Raw genomic sequence first — 15,692 nt, 5'->3', positions numbered from 1 at the left:
GCAAAGAGAAGGAAAACAAACAACATTTATCTATTTAAGTACAGACCCCAGCATGGAGCTCAGAATGGAGCAAGCCCTCTGTCAACATGGAGGGCTTTAGGCTGCCAGCTGGAGATCCTGGGTGGAAGAGATCATCTTTCCACTGGTTATTTTTTTTTTGATAATTTAATCACATTGAGAGTGAATCACAGCAAGAGACAAAAATAAAGAAGTATGTTTTATTCCGTATTTAATAAGAAAGCATTGGGTAGATGACCTGTTTAAGCTTCCAATCATTTCAGGTTTTTATCTTTTTATCCTACTATTATTATTTGAAACACTCCCTAAGGGAACAGGCTCACAAGGCTCTGCCTCTCCCAGGAGGATTGTGGGAAGTTAATGGCTGCTGGAATTGAGAGTGTGGTTTTCTTCAGGGATACAGTCACTGGTAGGTTGCCTCTGCTCCAGAAAATAACACCTAATCCAAATTTACACAGGCAACCTTAATAAGCCAGTGGGTCACACACACACACCATCAAAGGAGGAGAGAGCCTTATTGGAGAAAAGGTTTCAGTGGGATGGGGGAAGAATGAGAAAAGGGAATGAGGTAGAGAAATCACAGTGACATACACACACACACACACACACACACACACACACACATATGAAATTGTCATGGAATATTTAAATGACACTCTGAATTGTTTCTAAATCTGATAAATATGCCTTAAGAATATTCAGTACAATCAGATATGGCCAGAGAGTATTATTCTACTAACTCATCCTTTCATTCATTTCTGCAATCACTCAACCAACATTCACTAGCAGCTTTTATGTCCCTAAGGCTGTGTGTGTAAGAAAGAAGATAGAAGGGGAAACAACAGAAACATGACTCTTACTGTCAATAAACTTTCTTAAAGGTATATTTTTAAAATATATATTAAAATATTTATATATTTTAGTCATTTAGTCATATAGAAAAATAAATTTACAAACAATAAACTAGACACACACTTCTATGTAATACAAGTTCCTATAGATGTAAAGGGTGAAAAACCTCATATTAAGTTCTCATTGCCGCTTTGCTTTAGTAGCAAACGACTATGAAACACCTAAGAATCTATCAGCAGTCAAAATAGTCAGCACATAATTATAAAACTACATTCGATCAAAGGAAAACATCTCTGTTGAATCTCTGTTGATATGGAACAATATTAAAGATATACTTAGGTAAAATGCAACTGCAAAATAGTGCTTATGGTACTTTCATTCTGAAAAGTGTGTGTGTGTGTGTGTGTGTGTGTGTGTGTGTGTGTGTGTGTGTGTGTTGCTAAAATGTAAGGAACCTCTGACCCCAGTAGGTCCTAAAAGTCCAGCCTGGACACTGGTGATTCTTCCAGTGGTAAGGGATCCTATTTTCATTTACAGTGTTCTTCTGCCTTAAATTATTTAACATATCCGCATATTGTTTTTTGTACAAGAGAAAATGACTAGCTAATTTTAAATGTTTTTTTCTTTAAATTTCATTTCAAATTACCTGTAGACTTTGGGATTGTATTGTGTGGTTAACAAAAGTTGTTTAGATAGAAGCATGAAGGAAGAAATCATGTCAGCACGTAAAGAGGGAAAGAAAACTGTTTAGAGCATGAAAGAGGGTGTAAAAAGCCAAGATTTGTAGTAAAAGGAAGAAGGAAGCCATAGCAGCAACCGAAGCTGGGTGCAGAGCAAAGAGAAAAATGTTCCTTTCTTGGAGTTTTGTGCTTAAGATTGACGAAGCTTGAGAATGCTAAACATGGATAACCTCTTAGGACGGCACATAGAGGAGAGTCACCTGTGGATTGCACAAACACCCTAAAGGTAAGAGCGGGTGTCTGGGTGCAGACAGATGATATCTTAGGCGTTTCCTTTACTGTGGTGAGAGGGAGGCAGAGCCAGCGCTGCAGAGATTGGAGCGTTTGGCAATAGAGAGTGGGGAGTTGAGCAAATTTCATATTAGGCTTTTATCAATTTAGAGACACGGTTTGTAAGATTGTCTGCTGAGAAAGCAAAGATGAAAAGATGGGCACCTCTGAAGAAAGACGGCTTGAAACATATTTTTACAGCATGGAAGAACACTTTGATCAGGGTGTACAGAAAACTTGCCAGGAAGAAGTTGGTACTTATGGGTTCATATGTGATCAACTCATGTAGGCTGTGTGGTTTTCTTCCAACAGCACCTAGACCCCCTGCTGTAAGTGTAATGGAACCCAAGTGGTGAACTAGAACTTTAGTAGGCAGACACCAAACAAAAAGATCAAGGAGTGTATATTAACACAGGCTCCTATGTCTTCTGAAGGACTGGGATGTGCAGCAAGAGAAAGGGGTCACCGCAGGACGGCAGCAGCTTTGCTCTGCTTACATAAACATAAGCTTGTTTCATGTGGATGGGGCAATGTTGTCTCAAGACTCTTGTAGAAGAACAAACTGGTGAAGTCAACCACACGGCCAAGGGAAACTCACCTGTCTGAGATCATACACGGTCAAAGCTATGGAAATCACAGACATGAGGATGATGGCAAGGGCATATTCCTTGTAATCTTCACTGAACCACAAACAGACACTGAAGAGTTGAAAGATGTAAAATGGATTTAGAACCTGTTAGCAGACATAAAGACAGGAAGACAAGAATGGCATTTGGGCTTCACACAGAGCTGTTCATTGGCTTGTTTTTATAGCTGGCACGGTGACATCAATCACCCCGCGCGATAATGCTGTTCCTTTTGTTGTTGTATTTGATCAGCAGGTTCCACATACTAGAAAATGTGCTGAGCCACATCACCTAACTCTTTCCATTTCTTTCCCATAATTACCGCATTAAACAGAAGTCATTACTTATCTCTATGATGAAGATAAAGACACAGAGCCTCAGATCTTGAGAAATTTGCTCAAGGTCATACATCTGATTGTCATGGAGCCAAAAATCTCAACCCTTAAAGTGCTCTAAGCCCGGAGCACTTATTTTAATCACTGCTGCACTGAGCAATCCACAAAGTTGCTCTTCACGTGCTATTGTAGCAATCATCAGAGTAATCAATGAAGAGTGGATGTTATCGTCTCCCATTTATACTTCCTGGACTCCAGAAAGGTGACATACTCAGGTTTGCAGAATTAAACTACCCTGTCTAGTGTCCACTCTATGACAAAATAAAAGGCACAAACAATGCGGTTAATGAACTTTTCATTGGTGGATGAAAATAAGACTGCCTTTTTCCATAAGTAGGGAGCTACACTGGCGGGGCAAGCGGTAACCACATAACTAGGTCACTGGGAGGGAACAGACATCAACATCAGTGATCACAGTCCTGCTTTAGTTAAAAATAGGTTGTGACTTTCTCAAATTCGTTGTAGTTGCTCACAGGAACAGAAGTCCTGGCTTCTGGTGAGGGAGGAAGCCCACAGAACCTCTCTCAAGCAATTTGCTTTGCTTTCTGTCATTCTCAAACATGAAAGTATCTTGTATTTGGGAAGCCTTTTTAAGGCAAAGATGAATGGAGATGGAATATCAGCAATACACAGAGGACTGCTATATGGTTTAAAAATAATAAATCCAACAATAAAAGCACAAGAGAGCATTTTACCTCAGTAAATGATGGCCGCCCATTCTTTCTCTCTCACACATACATTGAGATCAGCAGAGCTTAGGGAGGCTAGACAGATATGGCTTTCTCCTTACAGTTTTGAATACTGAGGTGACTGTATACACTGTCTAAGAAAAATATTTTTTGTTCCTAAAATAAGTGTGATTTTTGGTTTCACGGAACTGAAATGAGCTAAGCAGCACAGTATTTTAAGAAAAGGGGAAAGCCCAGCATTCGTCTAAATCATCAAATAAGAAGACCCATGGGTGCCACAGCCTGCACTGTAGTATGCAGTGTGCACAGAGCGTGAAGGAAAAGAGCGCATGGCATGTCCAGAAAGCATGGATGGCATTCTCTTAAGACATCTTATTAACAAGCCGCATCCCCAACTGGCCAGACAAAAATTCATCATGTTCCTCCCAATGTCCGGAGAAATTACCTCTTTGATGAGCAGTTTCCAAATAGGTGTGATTTCAACATCAATAGCATTAGGCCCACATATTAACCTCCTACAGAGAGAGACCACAGGGCACTCAGTCAGCAATGAAAGAAAACTAGCTCCCTGCACATTCAAAAAAAAAGTCTGTTCCACATTCCTTTTCCCAGGGTCAACGGAAGTGTCTTTTGTTATATAGCACACCTACATGTCTCAAAGTAACTAAAGAGTATGAGGGGTCCCAGGAGCAAAACCAGAAAACCAGATCATGAACCACACTCCCTGAAGTCTAAATATTTCCCCTAAGTAGTACTTTCAGTATCTAATATTAGATACTTTATCCCAAATGCTTTCAGAACTCATATGTTCTCAACTCTTTCTCTCCCTCTCCACAGTCCATGGAAATGGAATGGGTGAATCATGAAGATTGGATATTTGTAGTGGCACGGAAATTCCATATTTGTTGTTTATGCCCGTATTCAGGAGTTCAGTGATGCTGAATGTTTGCTTTAATGTGAGCAGAAAAGTTCTTGATTCTCAGAAAAAGTTCAACATGGGACTTATACAGCCCACTAACTGATAATCCCAGAACTGGGACATTTCCATTATGCAGAGACACGGCCTTTATGAACACTTTTCTTTTGGAGAATACTAACCACTCTCTGGGCCTTCCGTTTAGACTCTCAGATAAAGCAGCTTTGCAAAATGCGTTCACTATGGTCCTCCATTTTTATGTAGACACAAATAATTTGGGGAATCTCACAAAAATGAAGACTGCTTCAGTAGGAGTAAAGGGCATACCGGGATTCTGCATTGCTTACAGGAATGCAGGCAATACTGAGGCTGCAATGGGCTCCATCTGCTCCAAGTACCAGGAATAGGTCTCTATCCTCCTGCTTTAAGATGTGTGTGTGTGTGTGTGTGTGTGTGTGTGTTTCCATCTTTGTGACCTTGTTCAAGCCATGAAATCTTTCTGAGCCTCACACTGCACATATCTTCCAGCAGATTTGTGGTCATACCTGTTCTACCCCCAATCCCATCAAAAAAGGGGGAGGGGATTTCTCTGTAGATGTATGAGATCATGCATTGGACACATCTTTTTGTATATTAGTTAATCAAGACTGCCCTACTGGGCTAGCTAACCAATCACAGCCCTTTGGAGCTAGTATAGACACAATGCCTGTAGTACCTGATCTCCTGTTCTTCTGATGTCAGACCTAATCCGAATTTTTGGTGTATCTTTGCAGAACTGAGCCAGTCTTCCAGGGAGCTAAAGCAATGGAAAGAATCCAGTGACAGTGAATGTTTGCAAACCAGTGCCTGCCTTCTTTGGGTACCATTTGCGGAGGCAACTTACCCAATTTTTTGAAACTGTCCTTCTAAGTTATTCCAAACATATCTTATTTTCTGCACTTTTATGTATCTCACCTACAAAAAAGAAAAAAAAAGTATTACAAGAGTCTCCAGTTTGAAGATCAGGGCACACACAGAAATTCGGGGGCTAAGGAGACATTTGTGGAAGAAGCAATGGGAGAGCCAGAGGTGGTTTTTAAATTTTTTTCTTTCCCTAACTTTCCATCCCCTACTCCTCTACACAAACAGTATTTTTATTAGAAGTCATCATCCGGCCAACACGTTTCACCATGTGGATAAATATGAGAGTAAATGAAATGCAGTCTGAACATTTCACTACCTTGCAAACTAATAAGACAATAAAACGTATCACAAAATAAAAGTTATGTTTTGCAGTACAATATGTATGCCAGAGAAACATCTGTAATAAATATATAATCGTACATCTATATATAACGACATGAATATGTTGCCTTAAAATATTGCAGAAATATAGAAAAGACAGGTGGCTGAAGGCACCATGGAAGAGATAACATCAGAACCGGTACATTAAAGCGTAGGAAGAATTTTGGTCCAATGAAGACTGAAAAGCGTAAGTCAATGAGTTAGTTGAGAGGCAAGAAGCAAGAAAACAGGCCTGCTTCATTGCAGAGTGACAAATAAGGTGGGGGGGCATAAACTAGGGCTACATTGTGAGCAACCCAGATGCTAGCATGAGTTGGGAGCATCCTTGCCTCACAGACCATGGGTTTGTAGAGTAGCCTACAGAAGACGTGATGAAGAAGAGCGAGGCTGCAAGGAGAAAGAGGAGCCTGTTGCAGTCAAGTGTACTCTGGAGAGTAGGGCTCTGTGGGTCTTGGCAGAGGAAAGGAAAAGAGATTCCTGCTTATGACCATCCTTCCAATTCCCTTAAGCAGTTTTTTATGGTGATACAAATTCCAAGAACTGGCAACCTCAGTAAGCACAAAGAGAAGCAGTGGGGCTCTGGGTTTGCTGTGGGGTAATAGTTATCACCACATGGTGCTTAGAAGAATCACCCAGAAAGCTTTAAGGAATATTGCAGTTTGGGTCCTATGGCCACAAGATTTAATTTGTCTGCAGTGTACTTTGAGCATAAATATTTTTAAATTTTTCCAGGTAATTCTAATGTGCAGCTGAAATTGAGGAACACCACTCAAGGCTTCCTGGTTTGGCTGCTCTTTTATTTGTGTCCTTGAGAACGTCAACTATCTTTCCCTGTGCCTCAGTTTCCCCAGAAATAAATTTTAGCATTTGACCAGATTACATCTAAGTTCCATTTAGCTCCTTTCTGTGTGGTCTACATTTATTAATGTTATAGTCAACCATCAGGTACATTTTGAAGCTGGGAAAAGCCTCTAACTGGTGTGTAATGAAAGTATTTGATACATTTTTGTAAAACAAATGACTGTTATGTAAAAGCACATGTCAGCTAGAAAATACAGTTTAAATCTCTAAATGCCAAATTCTTACTGAATCATAATTTTACCCAGTGATCATATAGCACTCTCTCTCTCTCTCTCTCTCTCTCTCTCTCTCTCTCTCTCTCTCTCTCTCTCTCTCTCTCTCTCTCTCTCTCCCCCTCCCTCCCTCCCTCCCTCCCTCTCTCCCTCCCTCCCTCCTTCCTCTATCTGGAAGTCAAGCAAAAATGCTAAATGTTATAATTTGTAAAAATTCCAATGAGATTTGTTACAAAAGAAATTCTTTGAAAACATGCCTATTTCCAATCAATCTTCCATATGAAACTAGAGCAAACTGCCACTGGGAAAAATGTGTCCTTCGTAAGCTGTCAAACACAGGAAGGAAAGAACATTTGAGAGTAACCAACCCTGGGGCTTGTTAGCCAACACAGCCCAGGATGGAACCTCCAGTTTCTTCCTTTACAGTTTAAATTCCTTTTGAAAGTCCCCTGTGGTCCTGCAAACTGAGCCACCAGCCACAGCTGTGGTCCATGAACGCTTAGTGCTCATCGCACTAAGTATCTTCAGGTCTTCCTGAAGAAGTTCAGCTGTTATTATCACCATTGCTTTGTTCCTGACAATGGTTTTGATTTCATCACTCCAGAGGCTAGGGTCTTGGCTCCAGCATTTCAGGCTCAGTGCTAACAGGAAATGATTCAAGCCAGCCTCATAGTAAGTCTGCAAGCTCCCTGACTTTAGGGTTCAAAGTGCACTAAGTGAGGGATGCTGACATTTTTAATTGCACAAATCTGATGATCTGCGTTGGATACATTGTAAGCAACACGCTGTGTGTAAAATGAGAGGACACGTGCGCGCGCACACACACACACACACACACACACACACACACACACACTGGGCTCACATCAAGCCAGACTAATAAACAGAGAACATGATACAAACGAAATATCCACAAGCCAAGCCTGCAACAAGCCTGCAATGAAGAGGTCACTGATAAGTTTGATCTCAGGCCATAAAATGGAGTGGTCTGTTACCTTTTGACAATTTCTGAGGCTATTCCTCAGAAATAGCGAAAACACACACACACACACACACACACACACACACACACACACACACACTGGGCTCACATCAAGCCAGACTAAAAAACAGAGAACATGATACAAACGAAATATCCACAAGCCAAGCCTGCAACAAGCTTGCAATGAAGAGGTCACTGAAGCATCTTTGAGTACAAATATACGCAAGTAAACTCGTACACATAAAATAAATGATTCTTTAATTCTCTGGCACCTCAGAGACTGTATGTATTTACCCACCTTTAGATCCGGCTTTCTTATGGCTCTGTTTATGATGTATTCCTCATCTGTAATGAGAGGGTGGTCAGGAGTGAGACCAGACGTTCTGCTCAATGCTGACAAGGAGATCCACATTACCTTTTTCCAAGAATAAATTTTGAATTCATCCTGGGGAATAGACATCAAAACCCCCGGGGAGTTAAGAGAAGTCATCAGGCTAAAAATTTATGCTGAAAAACATCATTTTGTATAATGTTGTGAGTTATTAAGCTAATGAACAATCTAGACAGAAATGTCCATCATTGAAATGTGACACACATACGATGCCTTTGGATCTTAAGAGACAAAGATTTGTGGCCGTTTATTAAGGTATCTGAACAGAAATACGAGACACCAACACAAAGACCAAAGCCAGAGAGGAAGAGGCACATTCTCAGACAAGAGATTTCACATTCACCTTTCAGTTCAGATGGCAACTTCACATTGAGGAAAACAAACCCCATGTCGTTCAAGGGACTGTATGTCCCTGTGAGCACGAGAAAACCCAATGAATGGAACCACCCCCGTGTTTCAAGGTTTAATTCAAAATCCACATTTCCTTGAACAGTCTCACTGACACACTCCAAGAGGAAAAGGCAAACATTTCTAAACTCACAGTGACTTCAGAAGGTTCTCCGTTCTCATATTTCTCCTAGGTCAGCTTGAAGTGAGAAATAAGGCTTACTGACTGTAAGCGGGCCCCCAGTGTGGTGTCCTGCCGCCTTCTCAATGCGAGTACAGTGCAAGGCTGAAGACCACTGGCTGCACAGAGGTTACACAGAGGTAATTGACTATATTAAGCAAGGTGGGACTGAAGAAGTGCCCATACAGCATGACCCTAAATGACATTATTTCCCTTTCCAGTTGGCTGATTTATTCCTCATGAGTACAAGCTTGGTGAGCAGCTATTACCTATAGCTCCCTTGAAGAGTAGTTTGATAATAACAGCAACTGCTATCTGAACGATAAACAGGCACCCACTTGACGTCTGATAAACCTCAGGGGTTAAGAATGGTGATGATGGAAGCCTAAGCCAGAGAGTTAATGACTGGTGATGTAGATGGGAGCTGAAGTTCATCCTCTCCACTACACACACACTTGAAGATGCCCGAGTTCATTGAATTAGGCAACAGGTAGCAAGGAGAGGCTGCAGGAGTTGTGGCTCGGCTTGGTCTGTTATCCTGAAGAGAAGACTCCTCTCTCCTGCTATCCTCTGGGCAGGAACACACTCCCTCCCTCCTCTCCTCTGTAGTTGCATAGCTAGAGCCTAACCATTCTTCCTGGTCTGGCTCAAAGGTTCACATCTTGGTAACCATCCTGGTTTCTCTGAGTGAGCTTTCCTCTAAATTGTCAGAGTGCTCAAGATCCCTGCCACCCTCCGTCCTTTGCCATCCACCTGATCACCATGAGGAAGTCTACTAAAGGTTGGCAGCCATAGGAACACTGAGAACCACTGATCTAGAAGGTCTGAATTTTTGATACCTCAGTCTCGTTAAACAGGTTTACATATCTGCAACAGAAGAACCTAAAAGAGCAGATCTGCAAACCACTGAAGAATAACTTTGAGAAGCCGAAAATACAGAGAGGACTTATTTCACCTGGGCAGACAAACAAAAGAAACAGCACCTTTTTTCTTTTTTTTTTCTTTTTTTAAATCCCTGTAAGCTCATTCTTTTGAACCCGGAAATACTAGGTTAACTTTGATAGGTAAATGAAGCAAAGTTTGTTGCTTATCAGACTCCAGATTTTCCCGAAAACCACTACAACTCTTGGAGTTTAAAAACAGTGTACTAGTTTCCATAGTTCTGACTTCTGTGACTTAAGAGGTCGGTTCCCACACACAAAACACACTGTTGAGCTTGCCTTAAGACAAAAGAAATCAATCCCAAAGGTCCAAAGAGACACTAAAAAATGAGACTTTTCTCTCAGAGGTCAGTTCATTACAGTACTAAGATAGTGACTTCCACCGTGTTGGAGTTCCTGATAGACTCAGCTTGTCTTCCCAGTGATACTGAGCTTAAAGAGATGGTATTAACTGGAATTTTGGCTTTAGTTAGAAAATGTATGGCGAATTCCCTGTGTCTTCAAGGAAGCACAGACTAACCCGTGTCTCAGTTCCATGGGGACATGTTGACCAAAAAGGAGGACAAGGCACAAAGCTACCAAGTTATAGGACAAAATTCCCTGTGAAAGAATGGGGGGAGGAGAAAGAGGAAAGAAAGAAAGAGGAGGAGGGGAAGGAGGAGGAGGAGGAGGAGGAGGAGGGGAAGGAGGATAGGAGAAAGAAGAGGAGGGGAGGAAAAGGAAGAAGGAGAGAAAGAAGAAGAGAATGGCGAGAAAGAGGAGGAAGAGAGGGAAGAAGAGGAAGGAGGAAGAAGGTGAGGAGGGGAGTAAGAGGAGGGAAGAGAAAGAGGGGGAGTAGGGAGGAAGAGAAGGGGGAGAAAGAAGAGAAGGGATGGGAGGAAGAGGAGGAAGGGGAAAGAGAAGAGGGAAGAAGATAAGGAAGAGAAAGAGGAAGAGGAGGGGGAGGGAGAGAAAGAAGGGAGGGGGGGGGGTAAAAGGAGTAGGAGAAGAGGATGAGGGGGAAAAGGAGTACAGGAGAGGAAGAAGACAAGGAGAAGGGAGAGGAAGAAGAGGCAGAGGAAGAAAGAAAAAAACCCAGAATCACCCTCCCTGTCTTTGGAGTTTTGACTGAGAGTGTTGACTTGTTTATTGTTTCCTGAGTGGGCAGAGAGTGGTGGGTAAACCAGTTAATCCTCTGCCATCTCTGGAGCAGCAGGCACTAAGAGTTTGCCCCTACTGGAATGTGTGCTATCTGCAGGGTCCTCTCTAGCCCTCCACTGACCCCATCCTGTTTAGTCTACACAAGGAGGGAGAATCCACCACAGTCTCTCTCTCCTGCAGAGGCAGTAGAGAAAGGGTTAAGTACCTTTTGCTATGGAATAAATCACACACCCAAATTCACATGAAACCCTAGTTTCCAATATATTTGGAGATAGGCCCTGGAGGAGATACTCAAGCTAGCTGAGGTCACAGGTGACACCCTAATCCGGTAGGCATGATGTCATACGTGATAAGGGAAAGAAGCCAGGAGTGTGAGAAAACAGAACAGGCCAGATGAGGAAGTGACTAACTGCAAGCCAGGAATCAAAGCCTCTCTAGAAACCAGCCCTGCTGACAGCCCTGTGTCCCAAAGAGTAAGGCCTCAAAGCTGTTTGTCAACGTTTGGTCTTTCCTCAGAGGCCAGCTCGATTTCAGGCCGGATGTCTAATGAAATGGTGATTGGGTCTCAGAAGAGCGAATGTCCACCAAGAGAAGCAAGAAGCAGCGCCTCCCGCCTGCCCGTGCACAGTTCACTTCTGTATCTAGTATCAAACTACTAGTGGAAACCATAAGATTACCTATTATCAACTCAATTCCATTTATTCCATTTAATTAAGTACTGGGTACCTGCTGTGGCCATATGCCACAGGTTCTCTTAAGGATGAAACGAAGCTGTGACCTCTGTCTGCATAAAGCCAATAGCCCAACGAAAGGAAAGACAGAATGAGAGCAGAGCATTGCCCAAGGGATGAAAGAAAGACCTTCATCTTGGAGAGTCAGAAGTCAAGCTCTTTGCCCACATGGGTTCCTCTGCATGGATTCTTGTGCCTGTCCCTGTCAGCCACTTTTTTAACTCATATTTTTCGACCTCAGAAAAGTCCTTCCTGGTTGGACTTGGTTAAGACTATTATGTAATCCCGCTATGCCAATGAACCTTTGCTAACTACCTCCTCAGTGATTTCATACTCATTTGTGAGGTAACCTGATCAACTCCGTGCAACACAGCTTTATTTGTCGATGTTTATGCCTCACCCCCCCCCCGATGAGCTAGGCCTGTGACCCAAACCACAAAGGCTCACAGACTTCATTCAGGAAAGAAGAATGGAGCGAGGGGCTCCTGCTGCCTCCTCCCTGAAATACAGATGATAACGGCTATTTTCCAGAAGTGTTATGACAATTAGAATAACCACAATGGAATTCTGTGTAAGCTGAAAAGTGAATAGTGTATCAATATAAAACAGATTCCAAACCAGCATGACGGTCAGAAATGAAAAGAGAGAAGGAGTAGAGGCAATCACCTCCAAATCTGGAGATGAGAGTAAGCCAACAAAGACAATAAAGCCACACAGGAGCAGGTGGCACAGTGTTGAAGAACGAGGGAGTTCCAGGAAGTGAGATGGAACACCCACTATCTATGCTCTACACAGGGGACAGGGACTCCCACCAGCATGACTCTTAATAAGGACCGGATTTCCACCTGTCTGGTCACCGCCTAGGTCTGAAACCTCCTTGGCGCTGGATAAATACGTTCTGAATGACCAAATGAATGGATGAGCGAATGAAAGCATGTGTGGCTCTCAGAGGAGCTTCTGAGGTGAGAGTGGAGATAAAAATCAAGTGTTGTGCTGTTGTGGGAGACAACAGACCAGCTAGCGGAGGAGAAAGGGAAGAAGTGTTGCAGGATCAGTAAGCGAAAGCAGTACTACACAAAGACACCCCCACTGGACCTGTAGCCTTCGGGATGCCAGATGCACGGCTGCTGTGCAGTTTCTGAGATTGGCGCTAAAGCCCCTGGCCTTGCCACCATCCACTGGAACATCAAGACAAAGTGCCTTGATTTAGGCCTCATATCTACACATCACAAAGCTCTCACTGCAGATCAGGGGGCTGTGACACTATGTGACACACAATGACAATAAAAGGGAAAATGTGTCTGTAATTATAACCACGATATGGAAATCACCAGGAGGATTTAATTCACGCCACCGATGAATGTAAATCATGTTATTTGCATAGAAATGAAGCAACACTACAGAAATGGGTTAAAATTCACAAATAGATAAATGATGAATCAAATGCGCTTTAAAATTTATGAAATCGGATTGTAATTGCCCTCATCTTTGGGGGAAAAAAGATAAAAATCTCATGCTTAGTATTGCTTAATAAGAAAAAGAGCTGAAAATGAGTTGAATAGGGAGGATTTCCAGCAAGCACATTGTGGCTTTTTATGCAGAGAAATGGCTAGTTAATCAGTATCTGTGATAATAAACTGTAGTCTTACCGGCATGAGATTGATGATAAATACCAAGCACTGATTTTTTTTAATAAGAGGAAGAACAGATACACAATGCATTTTTGGGTAGGAGTCACTCTGTCCTCCTAATGGAAATTTGTTAGAGGCTAGCTATTGCGATATAATTCAAACAAAATCTTTTATGTTGCCGTTTTAATGTGATAGCCTAGCAGTAGACTTTTAAACTATTGATGGTGAGAGCACATTTTTCTCCAAGTCTCAGATAGTTAGAATGTTGGAAATAATTGAGTTCTTGTCTAATTACATAAAGACCAATTTAGAAGCTCATTTATTTGGAGAGTCTCTGGCATAGCAAATCCATTTGAAATGACACATAAGAGCAGGTAATTAAAAATTAAAGTTGAAATCAAGATGGAAAAGGCAAGATTGGAGGGAGCTGAGGCATCTCTGATTAGTTCTGGGGAGGCATGATTGAAGGATGATTCCATAGTGGGTGTAGCTTCAGACCTACCAGTGAAGACTGACTCTTTCCAGTGTATGTCTGTTTACAAAGTCAAATACAGGAAAAACAGAAGAGACCACCTGGCTGGTGGGGGAATAGGTCTCTAGACTCCTGCACAGGCATGCTAGCCTGCTGGGTGGTGAAGAAAGCACAGCATCCTTGGGCTTATGGGTCTTGACAACAGCAAGCTCTCCTGAACAGAAATATTTTGGAGGTTTGGGAGCAACACACATACATTCACACAGATACACACACACATACACACACACTCACACATACACACAGATACACACACAGTTACACACATACATACACACACTTACACATACACATATATGCACACATACACACATACATACATATATACATACACAGACACACATATATACATATACACAAACACACAGACATACACACATATTCTCTCTCTCTCTCTCTCTCTCTCTCTCTCTCTCTCTCTCTCTCCCCCCCCCCTGGCTTTGGTGGTCTTACAATTAGTAAATGGTTTTTACATACATAACCAATCACCTCACATCAGCTCAAGAAAGACTAAATACCTGATTAGTCAATAGTGAAATAACCAAGGTTCTGAAAATCTGGTAACAAACTTAAGATGCTAGGACTGGAAGTCTGGCTTTTGAGAGCAGATCGGTTCCATCTGCCCATGCGCCCATGCACCTTCTGTTTTTACTTGTAAGTGCTCTTCCCCCTCTTTTTCCTTTTAACCTGTCTCCCCATCTGTTTCTGCCACTTTTCTGCTTTCTTTTTCCATTTCCTTGCCCATTTCTTCTTATTTCCATCTGTGCCCTGGGTCTGTGAGCAGCATGGAGGTGATGGGGCATGGACTGGCCACCGGAGAGTCCTCAGAGCTGTAGTCTCTAAAAGGCAGAGGGCTCCTCCACTCCTGGGGTTCTGCTTCTACTGCAGCAAAAATGTAGCTGCCTGGGAGCTAGTTTGGTGCAATGTGGAGTTAAGTTCTTTTTGTGCCACAGGATCATAGTAAAAGGGATCCTGGGCATATAACACGGTGGTAGAATACCGGCTGACCACTTGCAGGTTTATCCTCACCACCATTTAAAAAGACTGCTAACAGTGGCAGCGGCAGTACCTCTGACTCTTTCACCTGTTCTTGGGACCCTTTTCCTCCTTCTGGGCTGCACCACTCACCCTTGAGATGAGGGTTTGCGCTTGGACTTATGTAACTTGTTTTGTCGTTCTGGTTGATATCCCTGAGAGGCCTGGTTTTCTCTGAAGAGAAACAGGAGGAATAGGTAGGGGCAGGGGAGGAGAGGAGGAGAAAAGTGGAGCACGGGGAAAATGCAGTTGGAATGTATTGTATGAGAGAATGCAGTTTTCTTTTTAAAAAAAAAAAAGGAAACCCAAACGATAGTCTTTCATAAATATTTATGTCCCTCCCCATTCAGTTGCCCGGAAAATACACTTGCCTTGGTAAGATGCTCAGGCTGTGTAGAGGAAGGCCACTCTAACACCTGATTAAATCTCGATTTTTTTTCCTCTTCATACTGTATAAACATCTATGGCTGAGTCATAGATCAAATATTCTGCTCTCTATCCCTCTCCCAATGAACAAGTGGACGAAAAGACAGAAGTTGTAACTATAGCAATTTTGTTCTCACTTTGCCAAAAGGTCTCAAGTCACCTGAGAGCTTGTTAAAGCCACAAGTTATTGGGCCCCGACTCAAATCCGATAGGTTGGCAGGTGTGAAGGGTTGAGGGTTGGAGCTTGCCATGTGTTTGCACAGACCCTCCTGGTCATTCTGATGCTGGCGAGACTGGAACAGGAAGAACCTAAGTGCAAGGCCGTGGGAGCAGCCCTAGACGAGGGCCTAGGACACAGGACCTCATTCTGCCTCCCATTCCATGAGTTTAGGTGCATCCTACCATGTTCCTGGGGCCCTGCTTTCTAATCCTTCAAATGGCCAATGATAACT

General features: G+C 42.5%; 1 protein-coding gene across 1 annotated transcript in view; it reads right to left on the bottom strand.

Annotated features, from left to right (window-relative positions):
- Window positions 1-15,692, bottom strand: part of Atp13a4 (ATPase 13A4) — a 118,776-nt gene that overhangs the window by 57,394 nt on the left and 45,690 nt on the right. The window contains 5 exon segments of the mRNA XM_038345709.1: window positions 2,479-2,613; window positions 4,036-4,105; window positions 5,222-5,302; window positions 5,390-5,460; window positions 8,144-8,290. Of these exon segments, the coding sequence (XP_038201637.1) occupies window positions 2,479-2,613; window positions 4,036-4,105; window positions 5,222-5,302; window positions 5,390-5,460; window positions 8,144-8,290 (504 nt within the window).

The sequence above is a fragment of the Arvicola amphibius genome, chromosome 10 (genome assembly GCF_903992535.2).
Source record: "Arvicola amphibius chromosome 10, mArvAmp1.2, whole genome shotgun sequence".
Classification (NCBI taxonomy): domain Eukaryota; kingdom Metazoa; phylum Chordata; class Mammalia; order Rodentia; family Cricetidae; genus Arvicola; species Arvicola amphibius.
The sequence above is the reverse complement of the archived record's forward strand: the minus strand, read 5'-3'. Positions and strand labels throughout refer to the sequence as shown.